We start from the raw sequence: 17,531 nt of genomic DNA on the forward strand, positions 1-17,531 counted from the left end.
TTTGATGCTGTTTTAGAAGTATCCGGCTGTATTGTGGGATTGTACGCTTACTGTAGGGAAAACACTTATTTACCAACAGCCGTATACTCTATATCTTAAAGTCCACATTGCTAAAAAAATCTGCGCATCGGAAACGCTGTGGTTTCCAAAACCATCACAGTTTTGGAAATCACAGTATGTCAATTATACCTACGGAAATGCTGGTGGGTTCCCTATAGATACAATGGAAGCAGAAAAACTTTCTGTGAAAAGCACTGTGGGAAAAAACGAGATGTGTTGCCACCATGGTTTTTCCTGCAGCGCTTTTTTGTTTGCGGCCCACTACGTGGGGCCTTAGCCAAGGACAGTTTTTTTGTATGCAACAACTTGATTTTAAATCGAATTTTCAGGTCATAAACTTGTTTAATATTTGCGACTGCGTTGATGTTTGAGAGGATTATAATAAAACAAATGCCAATGCCAACACAAGGCCAATGATTCAGGTGTACCCTTATGTATAACACTTACCGTCTATATAATTAAACTACATTCTACATTGTTACGCAGACACTTCGGGGACATTTAAGGTTCAGTGCGGAGTTTTTCCCCACGCTTACACTATTCTAGATTTTTTGCCTCGCAAATTTCTCAATCAACTTTGAAGTTTTCTTTTTGCTCTGTAAATACAAGATGTCATTTCTGAGGTGAAATGTTGACAGCTGTGGCTGAATTATTCAGAAACACTACAAAACTCCAGCAAGTTAAAAAACAAAATGAAGCCGACACATTGTTAATAATAGCATTTAAATACAACAGTCTACTGCAACTAAAATAACAAAAATCAAAATAGATTCAGTCAAGGACAGTTGGAAAATATTCACTTTAAAAATGCAGCTTGTTCTTATGTTCTGTAAGGCACATGGGCAGTGTCCCCACTAAGATTTAAGGCCCCACGGTGCAGAAACACAGCCTTTTTGTTGCAGAATTTGCTCCATTTTTGAGCCAGTTAAAAACATTCAATTTCTTTGCATCCCTGCTTGAAAATTTCTACCAATCTTTATGGTATGCAGGGGCACTATTCTATGGGGTAATTGCATAGGGGCGAGGAGGGGGGGCATGCAAAATCTAGAGATGTAAACAGATTGAGAAACTCATCACAAAAGCTTGTTGGACTGTTGGACGCCAGCTAGATGGATGAGAGGCCAGCCTGGAAAAGAAGACCCTCTCTGAGCTAGTATATCCATGACTCTTCTTGGGAATGATGCAACAAGTTTTTCACATCTGGATTTGGGATCCTCTGCCATTATTCCTTGCAGATCCTCTCCCGTTCCATCGGGTTGGATGGTGAACGTTGGTGGACAGCCATTTTCAGGTCTCTCCAGAGATGCTCAATTGGGTTTAGGTCAGGGCTCTGGCTGGGCCACTCAAGAATTGTCACAGAGTTGTTCCAAAGCCACTCCTTTGTTATTTTAGCTGTGTGCTTAGGATCATTGTCTTGTTGGAAGGTGAACCTTCAGCTCAGTCTGAGGTCCAGAGCACTCTAGAAGAGGTTTTCTTGTCAGGTGTGTGGAGTCTTACAGATCGAAACAGCACTGTCCAAGCTGGGATACTGACTTGGCAAAATCCTGCATCATTGCAGCAAAGGCTTGTGGGAAAGTCGGGCATGATGTTCAAGGGAGCTTCCTAGAGGGCAGCATACATAGTTAGTGTTTCCCTATTTATCTTGGGAAACAGATTTGCATATTCTTCCCATAACCCCCCACAGTGGAGCTAAAATGGCTTTGTAAGACTACACACACACCTGACAAGGTGGTTTCTCCTCAAGGAGTGACATTATCCCCATAACTCAGTAACAAAAGAAGTAACTTATCTTACCACTCCGCTGCTGTTCCTACACCAAAGCTTTCAGGCCGCTGCTGTTCCTTATTTACCCACCTGCAGGCATGATGTGACTTGTCACCATGTGATCACTGCAGCCAATCACTGCCTGTAGCAGGGACACTGATACACCTGAGGTCACTGACATGGCCAGCAATGGGATGTCAAGTTGTTATCTCTGTAGTTTGGTGCAGTGGTCACTTGGAGAGATGGAACATTTTGATAAATGGAGAATGACAATGGACTTTGGTACGGGAGCTTTGGTATGGGAGCTGCAGAGAATTGGTAAGGTGAGGTGAGTATACTACGTTTGCTATCTTTTAGTATTGTAAGGTATTTGTAAAATAAACTTATGGCTTTCTCTTTAAATATGGCTTATACTTCATGAACGTAGGATTGATTTTTTCTTACTTTAGCACAACTCCGTGCTGAATCAGTAGCACAATGTAGACCCCACTGACTTATAAAGCAGAATCGCAGGTGTCCACTGACCGGACACTTCCTTACTGCACTACTCATAAATAGCTATACTTACAGCACGGCTTTTCAGTATCTTTTTGAAAATACTTTTGTTTTTTAAGTATATCTTCTTTTGGATTAGTGACAAAAAAACTGCTTAAAGGGGTTGTCCCATGAAAAGCATCCTATCTATACTGCTAGTTTATGTGGATTTAAGACTTTTCCTAAATACATTGCTTTATCAAAACTGCTTTGTTTGGCTGCTATCTTAATTTATTCACTTCATTGTTGACGTTGTGTTTCTATGGCCACTGGGCTTATCTGCTCATTTCCTTAGTGAAGTAGCTGCCTGCTCTCAGGGGGGGATGGAGGGGCTGAGTGCTGGGAGCAGCTCTGAGCTGTGTATGTCTGACAATCAATGGAGCTCCTCAGATAGGGGAGGTGAGAGCTCCGGGATTACTGTCCTGTTTATCTTCAGCTTTTCTACTTATCAGCCGGTTTAATTGAATTTGGCTGATAAGGGCTGAGAGAAGGAGTCCGTTACCTCTGTATGTAATGCAAACTGACTCAAATCCAGCTCTGCTACATCAGTTTCCACATCAGCTTTATACTGTGGTAATGTATTTACAACCAATCCCTCATTACTGACTGCAAACATAGCAGATAGCAAAGCAAGTGAAACCCCGCCCACCAATGTGCCGAGAAATTCAGGAAGTGAAGAGAGCACAGAGCCCTGCAGGCTGCAGAACAAGAGTTATGGGAATACCCCTTTAAGTACATACCTTTACTAAGCACCTTGAAGAGTAGAATGATCAACTGATCTACTCTTTGCACACGTAAGCAGTCGAGACATGCTGATCAGTATAGTGCTGCTTTCTTGTTGGTATAATCTTTCCTATCATATGGAATATTTACTGAAATGCACAAAATTAGATCTTTCATTGCAACAAACATAATTTTTACATCTGAGATGACACTACAGTTTTATCTTACCTTTCAATATATTTGCAATATATTTACCTGCAATGCTCTTATAAAACCACAAACATAATGTCATACGGCAAAATGATGTGATAGATACTCTATATTTGGCTACAATACATGGGAATTAGTAGTAAACCTTTTCTAACAATGTATATTCTCTCCTCAGGTTACTTGTGATGCTTAGAAGAATGCACAGATCCACCTATCCATAATGCCTAGCAGCATGTCAGGTATGCTCAGAAATTTTATCATGTCTACATAGAATAGAAAAATGTGTCTCCCGCATTCTAACATTTGTTGTATTTGAAAAAATTGGCCCAGATTTAGGCCATATGCACACGGCACAAGTGCACTGACGGTCATTATTCACATGATTTCCAGTGGGTCTGTTCACATGTCAATATCTATGTCTGTTTTCATAGACAACGATAATGGATGACAATTTTTTTTGTCGGCAGTGAAAAACGGACTGTCAAGAAAATGGACATGTGAATAGACACATTGAATTCAATTTGTTCATAAAGCAGAGGTGTGATGGACATTGCTAATATGGCCATCACACATTCATTTTTGCAGTCATGTGAATAAGATCTTATTAATAATTCACATAACAGTTTGTGCAACAGCCATCACATGGCCGTTTGGAGAACATATAGATTTTTTTTTTTCTTGATTGTGAGCCCCATGTAGGGATCACAATGTGCATTTTTTTCTATCAGTATGTCTTTGTAGAATGAGAGGAAATCCACACAAACACGGGGAGAACACACAAACTCCTTGCAGATGTTGTTCCTGGTGGGATTGGAACCCAGGACTCCAGCGCTGCAAGGCTGTAGTGCTAACCACTGAGCCACTGTGTTGCTCTAAGAGAACATATTGATTTTAATGTGTCTATGCACTTGCACGGACACCTATGGCCGTGTGCATAAGGCATAAATCTGGGCCAAATACAAAAAAGGTACAGGATAGTGACTCTACTACCACTGGTTGTCATAAATCATTAATTTCCCCTAATAAGAATTTATTTAATTCCACCACTAAGGATAAAAAAAGGTCTTCTGGTCTTGAGACCAAAAGTGGCTATGCCTTTAAGGTGTGCAAAATGTATTTTGTTGTGAAAGGAACGTGTTCTGTTTGTGCCAAACTGTTTTTTCTTGGGTCTTATCATCATGTGTTTTGCCTTGTATAAGTAGATGCAGATGTAGCAAAGTTAACTTGACATTTAATACATTACATACATTTATATCAATGATATGTATCATGTTAATTGTAATGTTTGTGGCCAGAAACCAGTGAAGTAATTCAAAGATAATCATCTTTCATGGATTTGTAAATCATCTTGTGTGAAAATGCCTGCAATAGGAAAACTGCCAATCCTGGGATTTTAACCCTTTAGATGCTGCCATCAATAGCAAACGTAGCAAGTCAGTGCACTCAAAGTTTGTTGGCGCGGATTCCTATTGGGAGGCTTTTCTTGGAGGCTGATTTAGAGGCGGATTCAGCGTCAACGTCAGCGCCAAAAAAGTTGTGTGCACTGACCCTTAAATGATTTGGGGGGGAAGGGGTTCCATAATTTCATGACAGCTGGGTGCCTAATGGAAATCAGAAGTTAATATTAAATTAAGTATTAAAATATAATTCAATTCAGTTTAATAAACAAAACACACAAAAAATATAAAACATGAATCCCCTATTCCAATATGTTTTTTAAATAATAAAAAATGAAAAAAACAATGCACATTTTTTAGTGCTACCATATCTATTACAACTGTAATGTTATTTTCCCCGCATGGTGAATCACATTAAAAAAATCTAAAAAACAATGCCAGACTTGAAATATGTTGTTTGTCAGTCACTGAAAAATGCCATAAAAGCAATCAAAAAATGTTATTTTCCTCATAATGGGATCAATAAAAAATGTCAGGACTTCACTCAAAAAATAAGTCCTGATGCTGAATTTTCTTTCCAATCTGTTGCTGTGTTTGAGCATACCATTCAAAACACGTAGGTGGTAACCACCACCTTAATGTTCACTATGACGCTAGGTTCACACCTGCGTTCAGGGTCTCCGTTCTATGGTTTCCGTCTTCTGCATGCCAGAAGACGGAAACCATAGACCGGGTCCGGCCGTGAGCGGCGGTGAGCGTTTTAGGCTCTCCGCCGCGAAACCGGATTTTTTTATCCGGACACAGAGTACTGCATGTCCGACTCTGTGTCCGGATTCTAAAACCCGATTTCGTGGCGGAGAGCCTAAAAAGCTCACCGCCGCTCACGGCCGGACAGCTTTCTCACCCATTCAAATGAATGGGTGAGAAAGACTCCTTCAGGTTTCCGTATCCTGCTCTGTTTTATGCAGGAAACGGAAACCTGCACTACGGACAGGAGAACGCAGATGTGAACGAGCCCTTAGTTAAATGCACATTTACTCACTACAAGCAAAAGATTATGGTATTAAAGGGGTTGTCTGGGATAAATTGATGTCTCTAATCTAAGCTAAACATTCCCTCCCCACCTAACATATTTGGGATCACCCCAGGCAAAGTTTCCGATTTTTCAGAAATGGAATGTCATCTATACGAACCGCTCCCCACACCACCCCATCATACTTACTTTTTTTTTTTTTTTTTTTTTTTTTTAAATGTAGATTGTGAGCCCCACATAGGGCTCACAATGTACATTTTTCCCTATCAGTATGTCTTTTGGAATATGGGATGGAAATCCATGCAAACACGGGGAGAACATACAAACTCCTTGCAGATGGTTTTTTGCCCTTGGTGGGTTTTGAACACCAGGACTCCAGCGCTGCAAGGCTGTAGTGCTAACCACTGAGCCACCGTGTGGCCCCTCCCATCATACTTACTTGTCAGGGCAGGACCTTCTGGACACGAGATGTCACTTACTTCTGGGTAGCTGGCACCTCCTTTTCTTGACTTCTGCTGGCCGCCTACATCTGTGCAATAAAGTCGGAGAGCCTGCATGTGCAGAACAAGTGACATCCAGAAGGTTTTTCCCACAAGACAGGTAAGTATGATGGGATGGAGGGGGTTCAGTTCGGTAGCTTTACAGTGGGTGGGCTATCTAGGGAAACAGGGAGGAGTGTGTGTTTGAGAGAGGGAGGGAGATTGAAAGGGAGGGAGTGAGAGAAGGAGGTGGTGTGAATCAGCTCTGAGTGGTCCAAAGCATCATGGTAGTCGTAGGAATACAGAGTAAGGGCTCGTTCACATCTGCGCCCGGTCTCCGTTCTGCAGGTTTCCGTTTCCTGCACAAAACAGAGGCAGGAGACGGAAACCTGCAGGAGTCTCTCTCACCCATTCATTTGAATGGGTTTGAAAGATGTCCGGCCGTGAGCGCCAGTGAGTGTTTTATGCTCTCTGCCGCGAAACCGTTTTTTTTAATCCAGACACAGAGTCGGACATGCAGTACTCTGTGTCCGGATGAAAAAAAAACGGTTTCGCGGTGGAGAGCATAAAACGCTCACCGCCGCTCACGGCCGGACCCGGTCTGTGGTTTCCGTCTTCTTGCATGGAGAAGACGGAAACCACGGAACAGAGACCCAAACGCAGGTGTGAACCTAGCGAAGATACCCATATACACAAATACAGAAGATGCAAGAAACTCCCAGAGAAACCCAGAAATCATTCAAAACACATTAACCTATTAATAGCACTGAGACACCTTTTTTGAAACATTTTTTGCCCTGAAAACCCCTTTAAGTGCCAGAAGATTTATTATTTGTTTACTGTGGACACTGACTCAGTGTGACTCTGAAAAGGATCCATTGCCAGGTCTGATGAGCTGGATTACTAATTTTCTTAGAGGAACTGGCTGGTCTTCTTTAGGCTTTGTCATGTTATTTTATAATGGTGATGGTAATATATTCAGAAGAATCATTTTCTTTTTATCAGACCTCTGATGCGTCCACTGGCATGTATCATGTGTTAAAGTCATTTCAATATTTTTTGGACAGATATTTCATGGAATCAAAAAGTGAAACTTTCTTATTAAAGCCTAGTATTTTACAATTGTTATCCTATGTTGGTAACTTTCTATGAATACAGTGAAATACATGGATAGCCAGTTTCCAGACACTAGTCTCTAGTAATTTTATTGCAAGGATTACACATTTCTTGAAGCGTAGATCAGCTTGATTTTTCTCGTCAACTTCTTTGCCTCATGCCTTACCAATCTGTTGTGATGCCAGGCCTCACTTGTAAAGCCATACTGCCACAGAGTGCCAAACAAATGTGTCTGTGCTGTACATATAGCACCCTCACCAATGGCAACCAAATGCCATGGTACAGCACACATAATACCTCCCTAACAAGGCCAATACCAGCGTCCAGCAGAAAATGACTCCCAGAAGAGCCAAACATCACAGTACAGCACAAACTACTTCTCCAAACGTACTTACCTCTACAGCAGGGGAGGGCAACCTTTTCTGTACGGCGTGCAGATAATTGAAAAAAAATCAAAGATGAAGTACTTGTGCCACACATTAGTTATTATAATGGGACCTGCAGCTGGAATACAGATAGTAGATGACCTTAGTATTACAGCTGTGTGAACCTGAATAAATTCTAACAAAATAGTACAACAGAATGCCAGGACCTCTATACACAGTATAATGCTCCATTTTGCCCCTATATATAGTATAGTGCTCCATATTGGCCATCTATATACTGTATAATGCTCCATATTTGCACTCTATACACAGTATAATTTTCCATTAATGGCCCCCTATACCCAATATAATGCTCCATATTGGGCCTCTATTCACAGTGTAATGTCCCACTATAAGTTCCCCACACAGTACTTTGCCCCATTTGTGCCCCCCCCCCCCACACTATTAACCCATTAGTAGCTCCAACATAGTTTGGTGCCCTACACAGTATTTCTTACCTAGCTTGTGCTTTATTGCTGATGATCACTCCGCTCCGACATCTGCACATAGCGTTCTAGTCCATAGCTTGTTAGCAAGTGAGGACCATGTGACTGTACACATCACTGAGCCTCCTCTATAGTATCGCACTGTTCTCTGCACACTAAAGCAGGAGTGCCAGAGGAGGCTGAGTGACATGGTTCTCCAGGCACTGCCAAGCTATGGATGGTATTGCTATGTGCAGGGGGCAGAGCGGTCATCAGTATTATACAGCTCATTATGACTTGAGTGCTACTCTTGGCACGTGTGCCGGGGGTTGCCGACTCCTGCACTACAGTAATACACATCTCACCCTAACAGGGTATTTTAGCTCCCAACCAGCATGTCATTCATCAGATCATAGAAGCCATCAGTCTATTCAGCACAAACTACCCACTGCTGTAGAGGAGACGCCCCCTCCCCCCTTTCTTAACTCTGACCAACTTCTTTTGCCTCTGCTTGGAAGTAGAAAAATTGAAGGCAGAAATCCAGGATACAGAGTTGGGTTCTAGGGCCAGGACGGGGAAGTGTCCTATTAATAGTTAGTGATGGATAGAGATCTGATGTTGCTACCCATGGGTCATATCAATTGTTACTATAAGGAAAATGTTTGTTCTCGTACCGTGTTAGCCAGTGGGTAGGAAATATAAAAAAACAAAAAACTTGATAGTCTTCAGTAGTTGATACCTTTTTAATGGCTAACTAATAATGATGACAGATCACAACGTTTCGGAACTCTCGGCTCCTTTCTCAAGTAAATTTAAATGCATCCTTCAGACATAGGGCAGATATAACTGAAAAGACAGGGCTATCTAGCTTCATGTCTGTGTTAGCACCGCCATTTGGAGTATTATTGACCCAAGTCAGAGGTTCATTTGGTATTGATTCCTGTTGGTGTGGCACTAGGCCAGTATCCTCAGGATAAATGCCTTATTGAAACATTCTGTCACTAACCCTTGAGGTCTTGCTATTTTATTACTCCTATGGAATGTGCTATGGCATGCATTTCTTTGGTTAAGGGAGGCAGGGCCAGCTACTGACATTTGTAGGCACGAATAGTATACATATTCCTGGCCAAATGCTTTTTCTTCCTACCATTGTGTGACTACCACTCATACTATCAGAAGGGGTGTGTAGATAGCATGCCGTTGTTGCTATATATCAGTCAGTCTTTCACCTGATAGTGTGACTAAATAATTGACCACTCTTTGTTTATATACAAAAAAAGACACTTTTTATCTTTTTGCATTTAATAAAGGTTAAGTTTTATTATTTTATCAGAGTCCCCCAAGGTTTTTTCACTCAGTGACATACATCCTTCAGAAATGGTTTTAAATTTACTTGAGAAAGGAGCGTAGAGTTCCGAAACGTTGTAATATGTCATCATTATTAGTTAGCCATTAAAAAGGTATCAACTACTGAAGACTATCAAGTTTTTTGGTTTTTTATATTTCCTGCAATTGTTACTAAGCAGTCTTGACAAATTTCGGCTTTCTTTTGGTAATGAATTTGTCTCTCTGTGTTGGTCCCAGCAAAGGGTTATTGATACACATCTAAGTACTTTAGAAGAGACAGAAAGAATCATAATGGATGTTGTAGTCAGATTCATGTATGCAGAACACAAAATGCCTTATTTGTTGATGTTGGTAACATACAATTCTGCATATGGAAATGTTAAACAGGATGTTTCCGATCTCCATCCATTCGTTTAGTGGTATTTTGGAAACTTCTGACCTCAGTACAAGTTTATTAGAAGTAAAGTAGCACAGTATGTGCAGAACTGCTTGCCAATTAAAAGTTAGCGGATTCCAATATCTCTTTCTGCCGAGGCTCAATATTATGCAAATTATTTACGCCATCTGGATGTTTTTGATAGCATACTATTAATTCCAGGTCCTCTTTCATATGAGTGCACTAGCACCTAATCCAGAAAGATTCAGGTCACATCAGGTGAGGTCGGACACCATGAGAATACTGCACGTAAGCTTTATGGAGTGCGTCCTGGTAATGTGTTATTATCTGCAACTTATGTGTACTCTGATGCAGAAGCATTAACTGTACTGGTAGCAATCATTTCATGAAAGGGAACAGATTCACATTAATACAGTGTTACCTATGAGAGAGAGGTAAAACCATATAGTGTATAATGAAATAGCAGTAATGAGAAATTCGCAATCATGTCGATCATTATGTATTATAGAATTTTATTTATTTCCAATGCCATGCAAGTGAAGGAAAACAAGTGCCACGTAAGTGGCCATATACATTAAATGTACAATATGTCAAGAAAACTAGGCAATCATCTATGTATGTGCATCTCAGCTCTTCCCTAAGATCTGCTGACAAGGATCAGGCATTGGCTATGCCAAGCTTGCACTTGTATGGGTTAGTTGGCATAACAAGTGTTGGGGTGAAAGCTCCAGAAACAACCATTTGCAGTGGGGGATAACTGACTTCTGTCTGACAAATATAAAGAGTCATGTTGGAAACTTCTGGCTGGCAAAAACCAAGTGTGTTTACCATGATCTGCTGCTTTTGGCCAACAAGTCAGTCATTTTCTGCATTGTGTTTCAACAGTTTAGTTGTTAATGTCGATAGTGGGATTAATCAATGGCTGCATCCCAGCTATTCATCATGTATTGTGTATGGGAGGCTTTACTCAGCACACCACCAATTCAACTTCTCCTTCCATACCAGGATGTTCCTTTACTTTTACAACCTTTCTTGTTTTGCTCCATTACATATTTCAATAACCAAATAAACGTCTTTGCAAACTGAAAAATATCCTAGAGTTTTCTGCCTAAAGCTGATATGCAAACCTACAATGCATTCAGAAAGTCTTAGAGTAAGTTCACACTGAGTTTTTTGGATCGGAACCTGAGGCAGAGGCCGCTTCAGGTTCTGATCCAAAAGACAGGTCGCCGCGACTGAAAGCCGGTGCACTGCACCGACATCCAGCTGCGCACTCCGCTCCGGATTAGGCCCAATGAATGGGCCTAATCCGGAGGGTGGAGTTTCTTCCTGCCGAATTGCGAGGTGACTCAGCCTGAAGAATGAACATCTCGCTACTTTTTTCCAGGAACCGGAAGAAACATCCCCCGGAAAAAGTTCCTGAGTGGATCCCATTGATTTGGGAGCCGTCTTTTTGGTCAGGGATTTGAGGCAATTACGGCCTCAAAACCCTGACCAAAAAACTCCATGTGAACTCACCCTTAGGGTCCTTTCACGTTTTTCTTCACATTTTGCTATATTGCAGCCTTGTGCTAAAATAAAAAACAAAAGTGAAAATAGAATATTAGAAATCTTTAATTTATTGAAAAGGAAATCTAAAATATTGCATTTATATAAGTATTCAGACCCTTTACTCAGTACTTAGTTGAAGAATTACAGCTTTCGGTCTTCTTGGGTATGATCCCACAAGATTTAGGGAAAATTTGAAAATTTTACAAAGTTCTACAACTACACGTGTTTGAAGCTTTTTATCTCCAGAACGGTTTCTGTTAAGTTTGCCATGTTTAATATCTCATGGATCAGTAGTCCCAATAGAGTCCCTGGTCTCCATTTTTTGTATAAGAAGCATACCACATACCTTCTGCGATGTACTGCTTCTTTATCCATTCTGTGAATGTCCATTGTTTCTCTTCAACTCTGCTGAGTGAGCTCTTTATGGTGAACTGCACTGTGTGCGCTAACCCATACCTCACAACTTTTGAACAACAGGAAGAGGGACAAAATGTGCAGCAAATTTAGCTCCGCCCACTTTATTTAGACTCCGCCCATTCTCATTCATTTTTCATGTCCCCCGACACAGTATAATCCTTCTACAGTCACCCATACATTATATGCCCCCACATTATAATGTTCCCTTCTAACTGCCCCGCAGTAATAAGTCCCTTTCCTTGTGCCCCAGTTTAAACATGAAACTGGAGCAGCTGGAGGGGGACATTAGCAATGGGGGTAGTTGGAGGGGGACAATAAATTAATGGCAGATGAAGTGGGACATTAAACGGGGGGCAACTAGAGTGGGACATTAAACTCGGGCAGCTAGAAGCAGACATTAAACCTTAGGTGTAGCTGGAGGGGGACATTACACTGGGGGGCAACAGGTCCCCCTTCACCTCCTCCCACAGTTTAATGCTCCCCTCTAGTTGTCCCCAGTTTAATATCCCCCAGTTTAAGTGCCCCCCTTCATCTGCTCCATTTCATGTCCCCTCCTCCATTTCTGCCCCCGGTTTAATCTCCCCCCCCTCCATTTCTCCCTCAGTTTCATATCCCCTTTCATCTGCCCCCAGTTTCATGCCCCCCCTCCATCTCTGCTCCCAGTATAATGACTAACACACATAGACAGACACACACACAGCTCTTCATCTCTTCACTGCACGGGACACTGACACGCCCACCTAGTCACGTGACCGTGTGATGTCACACAAGATCCTTGCACCATAGTGAAGCATTCCTCCAATCACCAGAGCCTTTTATCTGTTATAAGAGCAGGCGGTGATCAGAGGAATGATTGTTCAGTAACACATTAAAGGGACGTAGCGGGACATGTAGGGAGCTGCGCGGGACAGGGGTAGGAAAACGTGAGTGTCCCGCCAAATGCAGGACACTTGGGAGGTATGGCTAACCATTAGGAAAGAAATCAGTCAGTGACATTGGGGTTGCATTGCAGTCCCATTCATTTACAGTACTTGCAATTTTACAAGGCAGCACCGTGATCTTTGGTCACTTAGTGGGTGTCATAGCCAAAATTGCTATGTAGTCCCAGTGTTCTGGTAAGACACAGGATTTCATCTAAATACAGTGATTTTATTTTATCCCCTTTTTATCCACTTTTATTTTACCCATAGTTTTTTGGGTTTTTTTTTCTTCTAATCATTGAGAGTTGATCTGACTATACACATTGCATACTGAAAATATACCTAAAGGAAACCGCTGACGTTTCTGTAGGTATAATTGACATGTTGCGATTTCCAAAACCGCAACAATTTTGGGAATCGCAGCATGTCCACTGCATGTATTTTTCTGCAATGTGTGTAAGGGATTGAAATAAATTGAATTGAAGTGTTAAAGTTTCTTGTACAGCATACAGCTATACTGTTTCTTATGTATTCTTTTTGGCTGTATTGAAGGACAATTGCCTTGTCTGAACTGTGAAAAACTTGCAGAATATAATATATAATAACTAAATAATAATAAAAAAAACTGTAACGCTAATAATAGTTGATGAGTTCATCTGAGCTCTTCAGAATGTTCTGTGTTATTTTCTTGGAACAATATTAGAATGACTGGGATTAAAATGTAGGGTTATGAGTCGGGTGAATTTCGTAGATGCTTTTGGAATGATTCATCAGTCCAGATTATTTATATCAGTAGATGTTTTAATCTCCCCACTTTTCCCCAAATTTAAAGGATCTGCGCATATTTCAGGATAGGATTGTAAGTGATTATTTAGCAGTTAACATTGAGACCAAGCCAAAATGGAGACTTTACAGTGCGCCTAAAAGGGCTGTACTAGATTTGAAATACATGTTGCGCTATTGCAACTCAACTCCACTGAACCAAGTCAAATCCAGCCTATTTAAGCTATTATTAGTAGTGTGATACTCTATTAATAATGGCAAACAACTGTTTAACCCCCTACACATCACTAATCTAGCTGGCTATTTACATTGTTCCATCAGGTATTGAGCAGAATGAGAGTACCAATCGCTACCATGCACACCATAGATGCAATGGTCAGTAGTGACTGAGGCTGGGTTCACACAGGGTTTTTTGGACCAAATTTTGACACAGAATCTGCATAAGAAAATGCCTCCCATTGACTTCAGTGGGTCCCGTTCACTTCTTTTTTCCGTGACCTGACTCTTCTTGCCGCGGATTCCGCGGCGGAATCTGCTGCAGAGTCTGCGGCGTGAACACTCCCTCCTGACTAGACCCATTCATTTGGACCTAATCTGGAGTTGAATGCCGCAACTGGATGCCACTACACTGCACTGCACCGGCATCCAGTCGTGGCTAGCTGTTTTTTTGGACCAGATTCTGAGGTGGCCCAAAAAACCCCAGTGTGAACCCAGCTTAAGAAAGGGCCCTCTAGGCTCTATGTTGGAGTAAATCTGACAGATACAATATACTCCAATATAGAAGTGTTACACTGTATTAGTTAATGTGAGTAGGAAAGGCAGAATTACTTTTTTATTCAACAAGCCCCTTTGCAAACGCAACCAATGGAAGTGCCAGTATGTGGAACAGATTTGGTGCTCTAAGCTCCCTTACCAAACATAGTTTTGTTTTTTTTAAAACATTAAAAAGAGGAAAAAAGAATTGAGAATGGCACTCACCGATTCTTCTTCTAATGTGCCACATTGCAAATGCCTCAGGAGCACCCAAAATATCTTGTAACAAAAGTTTTTTCAAGCAAGATGTAGACAAAGTTTTGTTGGCAAACAATCAGATAATAGTTTGACATCTACAGTAGGTTAAGAAAAGACCTATGCCCACCAATAGATTAGTTATTGCAGAGCCACCACTTTCATATGAGTTTGTAGTCATTATTGTATTATGATATGTACAGTAACTTCTACACAATATTCTGCCATTATTGTGTCATGTGTAATATGCCAGGTTTAGGCCTGTGTGTTACATTTTACGGTAGCTCTCTTTAGTAGTACTTTATGGACATATACGTGTCCCGCCAGATAGTCCTCAGTAAAAAGCTGTCTGTTTTATAAGTAATTATGTACACATTAGACTCACTGTCTATTACGGAGAATGTCACACTTAGGTGAAGGAGGTGTGAGCCAGGTCACTATCTGGTAAGAACAGTCACACCAGGCTGAATCCTCAATGTTTTAGGTTGTCAAAGCCTAAATATTATTCACGGCCAGCCCCGACCTAGGAGACCTTAAATGATCATAGAGTAAAAGCTCATATATTGCTAAAGCATCCAGCTAAGACAGAGAAATCTTCGAAATCTTTGCCTTAGCAAACTGAATATGTACTGTGCAGGTCATGGTGACTGGGATGGACAAGTACTAATGCAAGTGAGTAACAAACTTTTTAAGGAAACAAAGATATTTTTGTTCAGAATATTACAATAGAGCAAGTTCTTAAAATGCCTAAAGATACCATGTCATGCAGCTGAAGAAGATATGACAAAATTGGACATGAAGGGGAGATTTAATTAAAATAACCTATTTTTGAAAGATTTTTTTTTGAAGACAATACACATTGCTGTGAGTATTGTGAATTAATGAACTTAAACCCTAAGAGTCAGTGTCATCCAATGTACCCGGATCATACACAAATGAATCAAGCTTTCAATTTATTCAGAAGGGAATAAATAAGTGAAAAGCCTGACACTGGTTGTAAAGTAGAAGACAAAAAAGGTAATTGAATTCATATTGTGATACTTTCAGATTCATGCTATTTGCAATAAATGACAGAAAAGGCTCTTTTTGTCTATTAAGACAAAGTAGCGCAAAGTTTTCTGGACTTGTATTTTTATTATATATATATATATATATATATATATATATATATATATATATATATATATATAGTTAAGATGCAAAGAAGAAAATGAACATATAAGCAAAAGAAAGTGATTTTCTTTTAAATGCTAAATAGTGAGATTGTAAGTGTTGTGGTGGAATTGTGTTATGTTGCTTTATTGTGCCTCTGTTTTAACAAATTCAGTCTTGAGGGGTAACTAAATTTTAGAACAACTTTGCTTTTCTGGTAGCATTTGTGTCATTAATAAATGTTGTACACTTAATAATGGTGGGGTCACCTTAAACAGCTATATACAGTTCTTATAAAACATAGATGTGATTCTGGTGTCATATGAAAGAGGAGATTCTCATATTTCATATTTCATTTGAGGTTGCAGTTCTACTTGTGCTATTTCTAGAGATTCACTGGTTGGGATTGGTATATAGAGATGTAGCTGTATATAAATATTCCAATCCTGATTCTATTCTTCAACCAGTGATATCTCTGGAAATATTACAAATAGCATTTTCATACTCAGCTCTTTCATACAACACCAGAAGTAAGTTTCTCTGTTTTCTAATGCCTGAGATGTAACTATTTGCAGTGACCCTCCCCAATCCTTATTTTCTCTTCATTACACACACAAGCTTGTACATCATACACAGTGAGAAGCAGGATACAGCAAAAGAATAATTTAAAAAATGCAGGATTTCACAGAAAGGAGCCAGAATTTAGTAATAATTTATTAATTATTATTATTATTATTATTTTATTTTTTTATTTTTTTTTATAAAGCACCATTAATTCCATGGTGCTTTACGTTTGGGGGTTACATACAATACGCAGAATATATAGGTAGATATAATACTAACAGTGACCGACTGGCACAGTGGGGTAGAGGGCCCTGCCCGCAAGTATATTGCAAAATGTATTAATGTCACAAGTGATGTTAGAGAATCAAAAGTTGTCCAAAAGTTCAATTACACTTTAATCATTTGAATAGGAAAGGAATCAAGTGTGGGTACTTTACCAGTTAGCACTATTGAGGTGTTTCCTTTTGGTTGGTGCTCTCTTTTATAGGGAATACACTGAATTTTAGAACAATTTTAGTTTATCAATAAAAGTTAAATTTTAATATTTTCTTTTGGGAGGGACACAATTTGGTTTGGTAAACATAGAAATACTAGTAATATGTATTATTTCTTACTTTATGTGATATTTTTTGCACATTAAAAATAAGTATTTAAAATATGTGTTACCCTACATGTGTTGTCCATGAAACACACAAGTCTGTATTCACATTTCCAAAGCACTGTCTTTTTTGATCTGTTAAAAACTTATGCAGCCTGAATCTTCCCTTGCGTCTCTCATACCAATATAGTCAATGGTGGGGTGAAGCAGTATGTAGTCTCTAGCGCTACCTCCAATATATTTGTGTATCTGTGGATACATATGCTTTAGCACATTATGTACTGTACTGCATGTATGTCCATTGAGCAATGTCTAGTAAATAGTATAATGTCAAGGACAAAGAGTTATATTAGGAGGTCGTAATGCAGATAACTATTTTGGACTAAGGCCTAATGTATTGGGCGACATAAGAAAAGCACTGCAGGAAACAACACAGGATGAAATGCAGCTTTCCTCTTTGGACTTTCTGCTTCTATTACAGGCCTTTCCATAGGTGTAAATGACATGCAGCGTTTTCCAAAATTGCAACGGTTCTGGAAATCGCAGCATGTCTGCAGTGCATGTTTTTCCACATTGTATGTATGGGATTCACTAGAATCTCATCCACTTTGCAGGAACTTGAATACAC

General features: G+C 40.1%; 1 protein-coding gene across 1 annotated transcript in view; it reads left to right on the top strand.

Annotated features, from left to right (window-relative positions):
- Nucleotides 1-17,531, top strand: part of THRB (thyroid hormone receptor beta) — a 256,789-nt gene that overhangs the window by 196,168 nt on the left and 43,090 nt on the right. The window contains exon 4 of the mRNA XM_075271371.1: nucleotides 3,467-3,530. Coding sequence (XP_075127472.1) covers nucleotides 3,512-3,530 — 19 coding nt within the window. The 5' untranslated portion in view covers nucleotides 3,467-3,511. The remainder of the gene's footprint in view (nucleotides 1-3,466; nucleotides 3,531-17,531) is intronic.

Source organism: Leptodactylus fuscus, chromosome 4 (genome assembly GCF_031893055.1).
Source record: "Leptodactylus fuscus isolate aLepFus1 chromosome 4, aLepFus1.hap2, whole genome shotgun sequence".
Lineage (NCBI taxonomy): Eukaryota > Metazoa > Chordata > Amphibia > Anura > Leptodactylidae > Leptodactylus > Leptodactylus fuscus.